Source organism: Cuculus canorus, chromosome 1 (assembly GCF_017976375.1).
Source record: "Cuculus canorus isolate bCucCan1 chromosome 1, bCucCan1.pri, whole genome shotgun sequence".
In the NCBI taxonomy this organism is placed as follows: Eukaryota; Metazoa; Chordata; class Aves; order Cuculiformes; family Cuculidae; genus Cuculus; species Cuculus canorus.
Genome location: NC_071401.1, coordinates 31,886,236 through 31,903,489, shown reverse-complemented (window position 1 = coordinate 31,903,489; position 17,254 = coordinate 31,886,236). Strand labels below are relative to the sequence as shown.

General features: G+C 40.8%; 1 protein-coding gene across 8 annotated transcripts in view; it reads right to left on the bottom strand.

Moving 5' to 3' along the window:
* ENOX1 (ecto-NOX disulfide-thiol exchanger 1) overlaps nucleotides 1-17,254 on the bottom strand; it is a 366,853-nt gene that overhangs the window by 20,828 nt on the left and 328,771 nt on the right. For 7 of the 8 annotated variants that reach the window (XM_054052503.1, XM_054052479.1, XM_054052488.1 and 4 more), the window contains 2 exons: nucleotides 5,816-5,923; nucleotides 1,001-1,057 (listed from right to left, as the gene is read on the bottom strand). In XM_054052503.1, coding sequence (XP_053908478.1) covers nucleotides 1,001-1,057; nucleotides 5,816-5,923 — 165 coding nt within the window. The remainder of the gene's footprint in view (nucleotides 1-1,000; nucleotides 1,058-5,815; nucleotides 5,924-17,254) is intronic. The other variant, XM_054052495.1, reaches the window with a different exon arrangement.

Genomic DNA, 17,254 nt, shown 5'->3' with positions numbered 1-17,254 from the left:
TATCAGACAGTATTGAATGTCTCCTGTCTAAATGCTGAGAGCTATGAGGCTCTATCGACTTCACTGCGGAAACAGTCCACAATGAATGAGATTCAGGAAAGAATTAAAGAACAGAGGACAACATTTCCTTATCACAAAGCAGCGTACAATATTTGAGTCTTCCATTCAGGTTTAAAATAAACCTGCTTTCCTTGCTGTGCCATTAGACAACACATTGACTAAAATAGATGTTAAAATATATTTGTGTTCAGACTGTTGCTAGTTCTCTTGGCTAGGAGAAAGGGGTTGCATATAATCAGTCTTAATTTTCAGATGTTCATGACAAAGGGAAAAGCTGCATGGTTTGTACGACAAACATAACAGAAAATTTTCCTTTTTTTCTCTCTCCACTCATCCAAATTGGTTTTTTTGACTGCAGTCATTTGTTAGGGAATAACAGAAGTATTTTCTTGCCAGCAAGTTTTAAAAAACATGACCTTAACAAGTCCTTTAACAATTTTGGACAAAATAATGACTCAATGAATTAATTTAGTCCTTTTGTGCATATTAATTGTTTTCAAATTATACATGTGTATATGAATCACTTCGCTCGGAACTGAAATAAGGCCAGGCTTGCTCAGCTGCAAGGTGGCATCGACAGAGACAAACAGTATAACTTTGTAGCTTGAGTAATCCTGGACCGGACACTAAGGCACAGCATTTCTCTTGCATTCGTTTCCATGGTATCTTTAACACCCACATCCAGCAAGTAGGACACTGGCTGTTAAAGCCTCATCCAAATAAATCCTACAAAGTAAATTGCATGGAACCCAATTTATCTACCTTGAAATGAAGTTTGCTGGGATTTGAACCTGTGGCTTCAGGAAAAAAAAAAAAACCAACACAGGCAATTCATCCAGCCATTCTATCAGTTTTAAGACATAAATAGTAAATTTCACCATATGCATGTATATATATATATATATATATATAAAATCTATACATAGATAACTGTACCTACATTTGCCTGAGATTCATCATGCCCATTGATTTCTGCTAATTCCTTGGCACTTTTTAACTGCGAAGAGTAAACAAAAACAAAACAGAACAAAACAAGCACATTACTTGAGTTTTTCACACAGTTATCTTTGATTTATTTGAAGAAGCATTTTATAAAGCTTCCAATGAGAAAAACAGATGGAGCATATAATTCTAATGAGTTTTTGCTCAAACCATTTTGAAACTAACATACTTAAGGCTTGATAGGTTGGCAAAAAAAAAGAAAGGAAAATAATAAGACTGGGTCATTATTTTTAAATAATTAGATTAGAAAGTAGTTTCAAGGCATAAAAACTGTACAGAATTGGCTCTCAAGAATAATGAACGATTTCATTTTCCATTCTTGTTGCTATTAATTTAAACTTTACAATATTTGCAAGTTGCCACTAGCTAAATAGTGTTTTGCTAATCATTACTTTTGAATGATATATTTTAAGCTGTTTGAGATGCCAAACTGCTACTGTATATTTCCTTCCTGAGGAAAGCATCCAAATAACTGACATGGCTCCTGGGTATGACAGAAAAGGAGGTGAAGAGAAGAACAGCTTTTTTATTTAAGCCGTGGCAGGAAGAACTGAGGAGACTGTCAATTCCAGGTATATGATCTGAACCAAAACTCTTTTTTTCCTCCTGAATTAGCTTTTTGAGGAAAATCCAGGATTACATCGGGGATTGTAAAAATCATTCCCAAGAGATTTAAAGACTGTCCCAGCACGTCTCCAGCCACAGTGAAATATGCATTCTTTCTGTGATTGAGCAAACACAGAAAGAAGACATTGTAGCTCTCCTGAGCCTTTAAGCTGTGGAGATTTGTACATTTAAATGAAGTGCTTAGAACCTTTTAATCTTTAAGTAAATCTCTGAAGAGTCATGCCTTTATTGTAACTTTTCAGAGCAGACATCTGGGGTGGGGGAAGAACTTTTCTCTGCACTCCCTGTTTTTTGCAAAGGAAGCTGGGGTTGATGTAAACATTGATGACACAGCTGTGATCCTGAATGCCAACTGTCCTAAAATTCAGTGAAAACAGAACACAGTTATCTTTCAATTAAGTATCTGACTGAAAATCGTTGGCTGACTAACACCCTAGGTTGGCCAGGTTACCTCCATCATCTTGTTGGGTGGCAGCAGCAGCTAAACAGCTAAGCTGACAACTAAGGTAAGCAGGCCATGGTCTCTCTGTATCTTATTATGCTGGGCTATAAACTACACCAGTTCAGGAACTGCCTCTCAAGCCACTAAGCCAGTCCTAATAGAGAGGGAAGGGGGTGGCAATCTCTGATAAAGCAGTACAAAGGATAGCTGGGGACTGCAAACTCGTCGTCCTGGTTCAATTCACTGATGCTCATCTTTCAATATTCTCAAAAAGTCTGCAATTTATACTGACAGCAGAGTAATGCACTTCCAATGAATGCTACAGGTTTTCCCTGCACTGAAAAAAAACCCCATCCTGCAAAACAACCTCACTGTGAGGATGGGTGGTAGACATGAGCGGAGATGGCTACTTCCAGCCAAGCACCAAAAAGTTAGGTATTTCTCCATCATGGTGTGACCAAAAGAGCTGTTTCCTGATCCTGTCAATTCTCCATTATAGCAATTCACTCACATGAGCTGTCCTATTGAGTTCACTTAAATCACTCATCTGAATATGAGGTCAGGAGAGTGTGCTGAGGTACCTAAAACTGTTCTGCATGCTACTGCCACGTCCTGAGTGCTCAAGGAGTGCTGTTGATTACATAACTCTCACCTTTTATTTTCCAGGTTGGTAAAGTACCATCATCCCTTGGCAACTGCCAGCTTCTTGGGCAATGCTCTGCATGTGCTCTGCTGGCAAGAGACCATTCCGCCATCAGCCACACATGCATTTGACAAGGGAGTAGGCTTAGCCTCCAGTCTACATTGGTCTGGCAGGCTATCAACCCACCTTTTTTTTCCCCCATCACTGCCCTGGCACTGCTCCACAAGTTAATTTACCTCTAATGCAGACAGGATAGGATGCTTGAGCTTTTCTGTCTCTTCTATTGACTGCCATGCTCTAAAAAGGATGTCAGAGCTCAGGCAAGAAAGTGTTAGTATCCACAGCAACACCAGGACCACTGTAGTAGGCACTGAAGGTGAACTGATGGCGATAATAGTGGAAAACTTACGGGCAGAAAATGTGCAGCTGTATTTCCATAGGCTAAAGATCTAAAGTCCCTTTTTCCACAATATTTTTTATTTCTAAATTAAAATTTAAATCATATTCTCCACTTCTATCCTAAATAGTGAAATGATGGAATAGGAACCTCAGAAAAACACATAGTATTGGAAAAAACGGGGCTTGTCTTAAGCCCCGGGCATGCTTCATCGCATGTCAGTAGCGAGTGTGATGCTGCCAGCAGAAAGTGTGCTGCGGCAACACGCTGAACTAGTTCTACTAACAACCAAAAGCCTTCCTGAAAGGAAAGAAGAAGGGTTGAGGGGTTAGAAGTCTTTGATATGTCTAATGCCACGGTGAGTAGGTCTGACTCAAATCAGTGGGTGTGAATCCCTCTGACAACTAGAGCTGGTGGCCACGGGCCAGATCAGACCCAGAAGCTTTTTGGCTACAGTAATAGACTATGGAGCACAAGTAAATAGGACTTCTCCCAGAAGGACATCCCAGCCTGGATGTGGCCGGGTTGCTGCAACAAAATCAGTGCGAGGAGTGCTGAGCCAGCAGACGTGCTCAGACACAGCTGTAGCTCTCCATGCAAGCACGCCTGTGATGAGGCAGAGAGGGATCCCTCTGCCAACTGGAGATGAAAAAGCAGATTTTATCAATTGTATCACAAATCCAAGCCATAGAATCAAGGCAGGAGCCCAGTGCTATTTATTTTTGAATGAAATGTTCATATTTACTTCACCAGATGATTTTCAATACCCATTGTGGATAAAACACACAGATGAGCTGTGGTGTTTGTAAAGGAAAGCTGCGAGCCTTGGCAAGTGGGGGTCATTACTGCTAGGGCTTCTGCTGTTCTGGAAAGTTTTGGAACTGGTTCAGGGTTGTTGGAGAAGCACACTGGCTGCACAGTGCTCCTTAGGAATTCTGGCTACTAACGGTCTTGGCCTTAGGCGTGTTTCAGAGCTAATTCTCAGCAGAAATATAGATCCATCCTGCCTTCATTCCAGCTAATGTTTCGTCTGTCTGCCTAGCATGAGCACGCATTTGATTTGCAATTAGAAGGAGTCTGCAGAGATTCAAAAGTCTGCCCTGGTGGCCCCTACTGGGGCTTCCCACTAGATCTTAAGATCTTCCTGTACATTTTCATAACATTTAATTGCTACCAAGACATAAAATAACTTCATGACATTTCTTCTTCTTCTTTTTTTTTTTTTTTAAGTATTTTACAGTGTTATACCTTGAATGCCATGTAAAAATGTAAATGAGATGCAATTAACTCAAGAGATCTGTTGGAGTCTGTGCTTTTAAAGATTTTGTTGTTACCAAATCCATTCTTCTTCATGGTGTTTTGTGTAACAGTCTTTCATAAAATCTCATACAGAATGTTATCTTTGTAACCATAAGTGCTAAGAATATGTATCTGATCACAGAAAAGCTTTATTTTTTCCAGAATTTAAAGTATTAGTTTCTAGAATTTGTCACTGGATATGATAAGAAAAATGTTAAGTATGGAACAATGTCACAGCTTTCATAATGAGTGCTAAAAAAATCTGAAATAAGTATAATTTATTTTTCCCAATACGTACATCAAATGTACAAATTCGTCTGCAGACGTATCCAAACATGTATGCTGAAAAATCTTGAACATAAGAATCATCAGCATTTTTAACTTCTGCCATCTAAGCAATAGAGATCCCACAGTCTTTCAATTGCAAATACTTAATGAAGTCACTGACCAATTTACCTCAAAGTTTATTATGAAAGGGTATGAATAAGGTCTCAAAGCAGAGACTGTGCCTGTGTAGCACAGGTGGGGATTTATCTCAAAGCAGAGACTGTGCCTGTGTAGCACAGTTGGGGATTTATGATTTCAGTGTGTCCAAGCCATACGGTTTATACAGACAATATGTATTTTTGCACACTGTACTTGCAAACAATGCACCCTTTCATCTCCAGATTTACACATTTAGAACCTGATTTTCTTTTTTTTCTTTTTTTTTTTTTTTTTGTGTGTAACTATCCGTCTTACCATGCTGATAAAACAATACTATCAAATACACTTCTCAGTGTCATAGAACAGCTTGGACCAAAGGAGGCTATGACAACCAGATTTACAAAGTTTGCTTCTCACAGCTTAAATAAGAGCATCGATACCTACTTTTTAAATGCCATTATTATATAGATTTTTGTAATTCATCTATCTGTGAATAACACAGAAGAGCCAAGCTCTTTTTCTTCAATATTAGTCTTAAAAGAAAAGCTGTTTTATTTCAAATATGTTTACTTTTCAGGTTTATTTACACACATCCCCGACATTTTTTTTTAATTCAGAGTGAAAACTCACTGATATCTAGATAGAAAAACGTAAGAGGAAAGGTTACTCAAGACATGAAATTCAGTATTGGATAACAAAAAATAAGTGTCTCCCTTCACTCTGTTTTCTCAGTCTCTGTTAGCCTCAGCTGTGTTCACAAATGCTAATCAGAGCAGACACGCAGACCACATAAGGTTATGTCTTGCTCACAGTATAGTCTGCGGCCAGACTCCTATGGATTTTGGAGGTGAAGCCATGAGTCCTCTGTCCCCTCAGCATGCCTCAGCCAGATTTTTTTTCTCCCACCAAAAGAACTCACCTGTTCCTGCAGGACTTTAAGCATCGCTTGCGTATGTGTTTGCTCTTCCTTGGCTTGCTCCAATTCCGACTTCTTGTTATTTAATTCTTCCTGTATGCTCAGCAGTTGCTGCACAAACAAAAGAAGTTTCTGGTTAGTACTGTCTGGATCCATATCATGTTTTAAATCCTCAGTTTGATAAATCCTCATTTCAAGGAGTGCTTTTCAGGCTGCTCTCACATTTATTTTTCTTGCATAATCTGCTCTATCTAAATGGACCAGAGGTAAAGCATTTTCATCTGCATCTCCTTCTGCAGCAGTGCTCCACAAGTAATGCATCTGTTAATGTGTGTTAAGCTATTTGTTACATTAAAGTAGAAACTCCTGGTATAGTATATCACCCACAGGGTGACTGTCACATTCATCTGAACCAAAATCGTATTTGTAGAAGTATATGTGGTGGTTTTAATAATGCTAGGGTAAACACTATGGTACATAAATAATTTAAAAGCACAGCCCTTTAATATAATTAGTCATTGGCCCACAGCCATTTTCATTCTATGCAAAGCAATATTCTGGAAAGCTTTCACATTGAGTTGCCAAGAAGACAAAAGCTTTCCTTTTTGTCCCTTGTGATGTGATATTTTATTAGATCAGGAAGACTGACACCTAGCAATCAATATCTCAGCCAGGAAAACTGCTGACCTGAACTGTCAAAACAAAAAGCTGTGACAAACACCTATTTTTATGAAGAGAATTCTGGGGTATAGGGACACCTTTAAAAGCCCACATTCCCTGGTCTTAGCTAGCTTTAAATTCTGCATATATTTATGTTGACTGTCAAGAGCAGGTCAGGAGATTTAATTAATTCTGAAATGATTATATATTTTTATATTGATGTGATGAATATTAGGCACTGCTGAAGAACAAAAGGAGACGAACATGAAATTAAAAAGGAGTTTATGGTTCTTACCCTTAGTGATCAAGAAAAGTAACTCTGATTTGCTGGGGCAATGTATTGCTTGAAAACACGCTCCTTTTTAAGGACTACTTGAATGACGAATTGTTTTACTAACTTGTGTTACTGATCTAACTCTGTATTTAAGGCTTACTTTATGCTTGTGCTTGTGCTTAAGAGTCAAATTGATGTTTCAGCATCTTGGTAAGTTAGTGAGCAAGCCTAGAAATAGTTCCTGGACTTATTCCACCACTCTGGAAGTCCCAGGGATCAAACGACTTGGAGCCAGTATTGTTTTCAGAGCTGCTTGGAAACATATGACATTTCAGGGACTGGCAGAGTTATTGGTAGCATATTTCTGTTGTAAGTGAACATCAATATGATGGATTAATTCAGGCACTGAGGTAAAAATACATGTGGGTATATATCTGATTATAACACACACTCTACAGTCCAGCTGGGTTAGCTTTTGGATGGATCTTGCTGCCTGGACTGCTCCCTGAAAGCCTTCAAAAGACATTCAGGTATGTGTACTCACTCTGCCAGAGCACAAGAGCATTTCAAATGTCAATATTTTACATGAAATAACAAGCTCTATTCCACTGAGGCTCTTTCTCTACCAACTTTTGTGTGGAAAGCTCTATTTCTGGCATTTCCTGACCAGGGATGGATTTGCAGCTCAGGCTTGTGTTCATCTTGCCTGTTGGATACTACTCCCCACATTTTCAGGAGATACACTAAATTTGTGAATGCTGTCATATATCACACACTGATATCCATGCAGATCCATAGCACAGTCACAGCCTTCCAGGCATTTCATAACTTTTTAATGCAGAAAGGACCATTTGGTCATCGCATGTAGTCTCCAGTTATTACAGATCATTAAGGTTTACCTAGGATAGCTCTAGCTATCCATGCAATTTAGAAAGAAGGGACTCCAATCCTCTGAAGAGAAGCAGAGCATAGAAGATACCAGAAAGATAGCATAAGCCCTTTCATGGGTCATTAGCTGAGACATTTGAAATTTGGTAAGAGGAAGTGTCACCTAGCGGGGGCTGGTGAAATGTCCTCTCCTTCCCAGATGGAACCTGTTTGTCCTTACAGTATGGGTGGTACTGAACTTACTTTCACAGAGATTCAGCATTAGAGGCAGAAATGACACCTGAACACGGTGAGGGGTGTTAAAAGAGAGGAGTCTTTGTCCCTCATCACAGCGTCTTCTCTGAGCAGTTATGTCTCATAAGTGTGACCAACCTCTGATGATTCAAAGGGAGGAGCCAAAATGAATGAAATCATTCTCACACAAAGCCAGGAATGCATCAAGCCAATTATGTACTGAGGGAGGGAATCCACCCTTGCATCTCCAGGCAATCAACTGAACCTCTGAAGCAGGGGATTTGATTATTATTATTGTCTCAGTACTCTTGTAGTACTCTCGTACAAGACAAGACCTACACAACAGATCTTGTTTGCTTCACAGCCTCTGAAGGAAGTGAATAGCCATGCATATCCAAGGAGAACATCACCACCACCCAGACTGCACCCTTACCCTGGTTCAGAGATTTTACCCAACTTTCGGGAGAAACCTTAGAGCCTATCCTCCTGCACAACAGAAACTCCCATCTGGAAAATCACGAGGGAGGTGTCAGTCCATCTCTGCCCCTGGCAAACCTTTTCACTACTGAATGACTGTTATAAAAGGGAAATCAAGTTTCACTTACAGGCTGAAATTGTTACGCTTCCACCAGAACAGAAATCTCCTTCCCTGCCCTACTCACCCCTCCTCATGGTTCCTCCACGGCCAAGTTCTACATAGCACAGGTCAGCTCACAAACCTACAGTTTTATTTTCACCTCCCACTGTGATGCCCCACTGTCATTTAGTCTAATTATATCCCTCTTCCTGATTATATCCTGAACTTCCTGGTTTGTGTTTGAAATTTTTTTTTCCAAAACTGTCTGAGCATGGGAAGATTCGCTCTGAGAGCATGAGAAACAGATAGGGATACTCTCTGCTCTGTATCTTTATACTTACCAGACAGGTATAGGAATCCCAGGAAAAAGTCCAACATGCTCAGTTTGCCCAGGGCAAGAGAATGTACATTCTTAGTATGAGCTAAACTTTCCAGCAGTCTTAATGGTTAAGCTGTCAAAACTACTGCAGGTTTACTATGTATGCATAGGCTCATATTTTCAAAGACAGCCAAGGGGTCTTATTTTCACAGGGTGTGGAAAACAGAGTATCTGTAACTAAGGTGCCACATTCCCACTCACAGATAAGGTTTTTCATTCACAGAACTGGGACCTTCCCATATAAGTCAGAATTGTTTAAACCTTGTAGCCAGTTCCTGAGGGTTTAACCTTCTTTCTTTTACTCCCCTTCATATTTATCTCTAAAAGTTGCAGAACCTGCTCATTTTGCATGGGTCAGGTTCTGAGATTTCTTTTTCCTGAGTGGTTGATGCTGCCACTGGGAAGCTGTAACAAGGAGTTATACCTGCCAAACACCATATTTTTTCCCTTCTAGTCTCATTTTGGGCAATGAAGAAATAGCTTTGACTGAAAAAATATCAGCCTAAGACAGACGAACAGCCTGAAAAATTTCATCACAAATACATGATGTTTAGCAAAATTTGAAGCAAATGGGAAGGGGATTTTATATTGGTAGGAATGAAGCAAGTTTCATAACAGGGACTGCTGTCATGCCTGCTTATTAACAGACAGACTGCCCATAAAGCTTGTAAAGAATGATGCCAAGATGATTAAAAATATTTTGGTTTTCCTCTAAATTTGCTTATTAAAAATTGATCATTTAGACAGTTCTTCTGCCCTTCAAGTTGCTTGCAAGTATACATCACAATCAATTACATTGTTCTTGGCTTTAATGTTTGTGCTGTCTGATATTGTTCCACCTGCTTTACCATCTCATCCACCGTTTCAGACAGAGCTTTCCCCCTGCTCATCCACCCATTCAGCATTTGCTACCCTGCTTCACACCTGTTATATCCCGCTGGCTTGTCTCATCAATACTGCCTGCACAGCTATCAAAGTGTCCCTTTCTTCAGTCTTATCTCACCTCTCTGGCCATTTCCATTAGGGCCTCAACTTTGTGGCACAGCCATGGCATTCAGACAGTAGTTCCCCAGTTTCCTGAGGCAAAGGAGTGACTTATTGATTACACAGCCAGGAAATACCTGGCTCATTCTTCTGTTGTGTTCCAGTGGTCCTCAGCGTGCAATTTTTTGAGTCTCTCAGGGTCCTCTGCAAGGGTTCTTTTACTGAGCCAAAAGCCCAGTGTCAGAAAGCAGAAAAGCATCTCATGGTGGTCATTGCCACCATGGTGGTCAATCTCCGAGGATTCTTGAGAAAGACACTTGCACAGCCTACAGCTCCACCAGCACCAGTCTGGATGCTCAGCTGGCCTACATGCAACCACAAACATTCATCAGCATGGCTCCCAGGCTGACCCTAAGAGATGAAGCCATGTAGTATGTCCAGATCAGAGTGCCAGATGCCACTGATATTCTCTTTCTGGCATTTCCAGAGAGGAGACAGGAAAGGAAAAAAAAGAATAACCTACAGGTTGTCACTCCAGAGATCAATCAATGCATTTTAGACAAAAGAAAAAAGCAAGACAGATTGCCTGTTTCCAGTGGCAGTTCTGGAGTTGCTCTGTGTAGAAACAGTAAATACTACTCTCCAGTGTTAAGCTTCCTTCATTCATAAGGATCAAATCCTCCCTGTGCATAAGTGGGTAGCTAATTTCTTTGTATGGGGAGGAAGTGCGTGTGTTTTGTTTTGTTTTGTTTTTTCCATATATTCCTGACTCCAAAGCTGAATCTCCACCAGAGACAGTTCAGTACCGCCCATATTGCATAGATTTCAAACATGCAGACAGAAAATTATCATCTCAAACCAATCTTCACAGCTTCTGAAACATTAAATATAGATGGCATTATTGAAGCCAGCTGAATTACTCAGACTGTGTAGAATGTGGTGCCAGTGTGGCCAAGAATGCTAACAACACAGAGTGCCTTGAAATATATGAGAAACCCTAAAGGGAAGGTAATAGCTTGCTGTTGTGTACTACTGTGCAGCCATGAAATATTCCTCCTTTGTCTTCTCCTCCTCCCTGCCCACAGTCCTTCATTTGTCCCCAAAAGGCAGTGTTACATGTGTACATTTAAATATAAATTACGGACACATCTAGAAATATGGACTCACACCGAGCTTAGCAGGACAGAGAAGGGTCTCAGAAGGAAAGCATGGTTTCCAGTATGAAACCATCAACTTAGCATGCTAAGAAAAGGGAGGCAGATCAGAACAGACCACAGGGCCTGAGGCTGTACTGAAAGAGACTGTAAGGCTGACAGAATAACGAAAAAAGAAAAACAGCATTTGCCACAAGTTCAGCAGTTATACTCCTGAATGGTCCCGCCCCTGCTATTTTGGTTATGGTTTTCTTTATAGCAATGGAGTATGAAAAGGCTACAAAGACCTTAAAGAAAGAGAAGTAAAGAAGAGCAGACAAAAGGTCACCTCTGACATACGAGCATTGACTTTGATCACAGGCTGTATGGGCAGTTTCAGCAAACCAAGTTCATTCAGCCGCAGGAAGGAGGCACAGACTCTCTCTCCCAATTCTGGACTAGCTGCAGAGTATCCAGAAAAGAATCGTGGCAAACTCTTCTGAAATGAGTATATCAGGCAAAGTGGGATGATTTTACATAGCCTAACTGAGACAACTCAGTTGAATGGCTATCTTAGACACCTAAAGAACTCAGGCAAACTGAATTCTCCTACCTATGTAATGTTTGGGGCCAGCATACCACGCTCTACTCACTACCTATAGGGAACCTAATACCTACAGGAAACACAGGGGGATCTGATGCACTACGTATCTAAAATGAAGGTAAAACTTATGTGCTTGAATAGGCAAGCTGTATCCTAATCAAGGTTACCTTTTACAGTCATAATGAAACAAAAGCTTGCAGACTAACCAGAAACCCTGGGAAGCAGTTCTCACCTGAGTAAAAGTGCAGCCCTTTCCCCTAAACTACACTAGAATCAAACGTCTAAGAAGTATGATATCACACACATTGAAAGGATTTCAGAGTTCACCTAAAAATGAAAAAATTCACTTATGCTAGCAGTTTCTGAGGTTTCATTATGTTTTTGGTTTTGGTTTTGCTATTTTCCAAGACCTCATCTGGAATACTGTGTCCAGTTCTGGAATCCTCAGTGTAAAAAGGATATGGGGCTGTTGGAACAGGTCCAGAGGAGGGCTGCAAAGATAATGAGAGGGCTGGAGCACCTTCCCTACGAGGACAGGCTGAGAGAGTTGGGCTTCTTCAGCCTGGAGAAGAGAAGGCTCTGAGAAGATTTTATAGCGACCTTCCAGTACCTGAAGGGGGCCTACAGGAAAGCTGGAGAGGGGCTATTCATAACGGCTTGTGGGGATAGGGCAAGACAGAACGGGTGTAAACTGGAGAGGGACAGGTTTAGACTGGACACTAGGAAGAATTTCTTCACCGTGAGAGTGGTGAGACACTGTAACAGGTTGCCAAGAGATGTTGTGGCTGCCCCATCTCTGGAGGTGTTCAAGGCCAGGTTGGATAGGCCTCGGGCAGCCTGATTTAGTGGGATGTCCCTGCTCACGGCTGGGGCATTGGAACTCGATGATCTTTAAGGTGCCTTCCAATTCAAACTATTCTATGGTTCTATGATTCTGTCATTCTCTGATTCTAAAATCTTGCTATCTCTTTTCTAAATTTATTTTATGGAAAGAAAAAGAAGTCACAGTTTGCCAAATGGAAAAGGACAAAAATCAGCAAGGAAATTAAGTGTTTCAAAATTCTTAGAAGCTGTTCACAAATTCAGAGGGGAACAATGGTAAATATTTCTTTTCAGAATCCTCCTTAGATAGGAGGAAAAAATAATGAATCAAAATAAAATCTCAGGTACATAACCAGTTGCGAAATAAATATACAAATTCGTCTCCTACTACTCCCATGAACTGTCTGGAAGGGAGCTTTTTTCTTTTTGTAAGAAGACAGACAAGACTTTATATCACGAATGAGTACATGGCAGGCTTGAATAATGAGAAAGTGACTTCCCAGCTGAGTAAATACACATTAGTAACAAGGCGCTGATGAGGCCAGACAAATCACCAAGGAAACAGGAGAATGTGAAAGACAAGTCAAAGAAGCTTTAGAAATGAGCCCCTCAAGGAAGCTAGCCATGTTGCAGCAGTAACAGCAACATACATGCCATCCTAATGTTTGACAAGTTATTATTAAAACAGAGTATGATCATTATTTTTTTTTTTTTTTTGAGGGAGTGAAAAGAAACACAGTGCAGTAGCGCAATGTTTCTTATCTCTCGCACCTCTTAGAGATCACCTGTATCATAGGAGCTACATGGATGATGTTATTTAGATGGGTCACGGCATCCGAAATGTTGAACGAGTCCAAGCCCTGATCCCCCCTGCCCTGAAAAGCTGCATATGATAAGCCCAACTCCTGCTTGTTGGGCAAAGTGAGTTTTCCTGGCTCTCTGGCCAGAGGCAAAGACCATGCTGAACATATTAGCTCCACGGGTTAACCACCTCAGAGGGAGACCAGGGAGCTGGACACAAACCTGATGGGTGAGTGCGTATGGAGGCACCTAAGAACTCTGTCCAGCTGATTCCTTAGGGAAATGTTCACCATGCACCCCTTCTCCTACTATTAGATTGACTAAAGAGGTCCTCAGCACTCAGAGCAGGATCAGGCACGAACCAAAGAAATATGTCAAATGAGAAAACAAACTGATGGACAAAGACACACTGAAATTACCTAGGGGGAGGCTACAGAGAAATTGGATTCAGACTGTTCTTGGATAAGGGCTGAGAGCGAACAGAAACATAATAAACAAGGAAATTTTTATTACATAAAAGGAAAATATTCTGCAGTGAGTGTGACTAAACTCTTGAATAAGGACTCAGAGAAGCTGTGGACTCCCCACCCTTAGAGGTACTGAGAACATAGCTGGACAAGGTCCTGAGGAAAACTAAGACAACTCCAGACTTGGCCCTGCTTTGAACAGTGGGATGGTGTATGGGACCACAAGATGTACCTTCTGACTTATGTTCTATGATTCTAAAGAATACCAAATAGATATCAGATAATTAGCTGTCAATGTCTTTTTTTCCTGTGAGGCATAGTGAATTAGCCACACCACCTTCAAGAGGCAGTGTTAGGATTTGGACAGCAGATGAAATGAGAACATGGAGGGTGCAATGAATGGCTTAAAAGCCAGTCTACAGCTTTCCTTCGCCAAGAAATTTTTAAGTATTCCTCAAGAAAGGCAAGTTCTCTGCAGTCAGCTTTGACCTTTTCCAGCAAATGAGGACAAGACCCAGGTTCTTAGGGACCTTACATAATAAACCCCTCCTCTCAGAAGTGAAAGTCTCCCAATTTCCTAATAGATACTTAATGCTAGCTTCAGGGATTCCTCTCTGGGATCTGACTTTCACAGCAGATTACACAAGATCTTTGATTTTATTGGTGGCCTGCGTAGGAGATAGGTCTGACCAAAATCCATTGTACCTCATCATTAATAACTCATGATATTGCACAGCCTTCGACTTTACTGGCAATGGGTGAGTGGGCAGGTGGGCTTACAGTTTGCTCTGATCCTGATTAAAGGAAAAGGGCTGATCCCAGATGAACATCAGGTTCCCTCTGCCTTCAAATTGCCCTACAATGCAACCAGTTGACACCTGGCATGATGCACAGTCAAAAGAAGACATGATCATCTATTCATAGCAACCTCATCTTCTTCAGCCTTCCACCTATATCCATCGATTGTAGATACCTCCTCACCAGACAATGGCACTTGAACTGCATGATCCCATCTTTTCTGTCATGGGATTTCTGTCATGCAAGTGAGCATGAAAAAGCATGCTTTTTCTCAAAAAACAAATTAGACTTTAAAATTTTTTATTTCCTATTCAAGAAGTAATATTTTATTTACTTTGAAGGACATTAGGGAAGCGAATCAATTTACCTAGTGTAATTCCCGTTGAAACACAATTCCTAGTAGTGGAAGCAGAGTTCCTAGTAATAATAGCATCAAACACATTTGTAAACTATGTTATCAGCAATACAATGCTAGTATTTATGAACTTTTAAGGAATTCATTTAAGATCACTGTACTGTAAAAATTATGAGATCTATCCTTCACTACCACTGGAGTACACAAGTATGTTCCTGAAAATACGAGTTCATTCCTGTCATGTTTTAAATAAAATGTGTGTACCTGGTTATTTCTCTCTGAAGAGTTCATTCTTCCTGCCAATCTCAATTTAGCTTTATCAGTGGTAGCAGACAAAAAGATGCTATCCTCCAGTATCTTACCACTAGAACAGCTATTGAGAATATGCTGTTTAAAGCATCTGTGGGCCCTTATTTACACTTCCCCTAATATTGTTGAAGAGGTGGTGGCAGAAGCTGGAAATTAAACAAACACTACTTTCAATAAGGAAAGTTTGTTAAACACAGAGGAGAATCCATTTGGCTTGTCTGCAATCTGGTAAATAATTAGCACTTAAATGCCAGCTGCTCCTTTTTTTTTAATATAATCAGAAAAAGTATTTTCTGGAAGTTTGAACGTGGACAGTACAGTACAGAGCCCTGAAAAGCACAGGGGAACAAAATTAATACTTATGAGAGCATTCCTCTCTGTCCTTGAAGCAGGCATATTTCTTAACCAGTTTCCAAATATTAAACATAAGGTGAGGGAAGAAGAGAAAGGCCTGGAAGTGAACACCTCCACATTGGATCCAATCCCTCACACTTACCTTGCATCCATCCCCTATAAACTATGACTGTTGATCAATATTGCCATTACTACCCCAGTGCCACTTTTCTAGAAAAAATAGGAAGATCTAAATGGAATTCATACAGAGAGGGTTGTAGTAAAAAAAAAAAAAATCCAAATTAATTATTCTGGTTTGTTTATTCAGCAGGTAAAATGTTACTGAAAGGGGTAATGTTTTTTATCTCTTTTATTAACTCTTCTCTTTAATACTGCATTTGGAGAAGAATCAGTTTATAGTTATGTGTAAGTACATTGAGTGGGTTATATGCTGAATAGATTGGTGAGCAAAAGGTAGGTGGGTAAAAAAAGACTACAAATCTCCTCTGCATTTAGGCTATATTAATAAATACAGTCATAACATGCTCCATATATTCAACAATGATGTTAATTTAAATGCTAAACTGTTACTAGAACCTGCATACTACAAGGTAAATGGTTGTTATAATGGTAGTGGTGCTCACAGGGTACCAGATTTGGCAATTCTCAGCCAAAAGCATATGTGTCTGTGACTTCTAACATTTCAGGAAGTTTGTATGAGAGAAAGGAATGGCCATGGCAGTTAACAACATTTGTGAAGGATCTGAGAGCTGCAGACCCAAATTTTATCCGAGGCTTATTGGAGTTTAAGAAGTCATAGTCTGGATAGGTAAGTGATGTGCAAGAAAAGTCTCATGATACCCTACCCTTCTAAATGTTGAAACCTCCTGGGCAGAAAATTGCTTTTTTTCCCTGCTACCTCTGAAACAGAGTGACCATGGGAATAGTTGTCAGTTATTCCATTACTTGTAAGAGAAAAAGCTACTTTTCATGTAGGATAGGAGAGGAAAGACCTGAGCAATGCCATAGAATCATAGAATAGTTAGGGTTGGAAGAGACCTTAAAGATCATCTAGTTCCAACTCCCCTGCCATGGGCAGGGACATGCCATAAATCAGACTGCCCAAGGCCCATCCAACCTGGCCTTGAACACCTGCAGGGATGGGGCAGACACAGCATCTCTTGGCAACCTGTTACAGTGTCTCACCACTCTCATGGTGAATAAATTCTTCCTAATGTCCAGTCTAAATCTGCCCCTCTCCAGTTTACACCCTTTCTGTCTTGTCCTATCCCCACAAGCCTTTATGAATAGCCCCTCTCCAGCTTTCCTGTAGGCTCCCTTCAGGTACTGGAAGGTCGCTATAAGATCTTCTCAGAGCCTTCTCTTCTCCAGGCTGAACAGGCCCAACTCTCTCAGCCTGTCCTCATAGGGAAGGTGCTCCAGCCCTCTCATTATCTTTGCAGCCCTCCTCTGGACCTGTTCCAACAGCTCCGTATCCTTCTTATGTTGAGGATTCCAGAACTGGACACAGTATTCCAGATGAGGCCTCACAAGAGAGGAGTAGAGGGGCAGAATCACTTTCCTCGACCTGCTGGCTACGCTGCTTTTGATGCAGCCCAGGATACGGTTGACCTTCTGGGCTGTGACCACATATTGCCAGCTCACGTTGAGCTTCTCATGGACCAGCACTCCCAAGCGCTTCGCTGCAGGGCTGCTCTCAGGCACATCATCTCCCATCCTGTTCTGAAAATGGGGATTGCCCTGACCCAGGTGCAGGACCATACACTTGACCTTGTTGAACCTCATGAGGTTCTCACAGGCCCA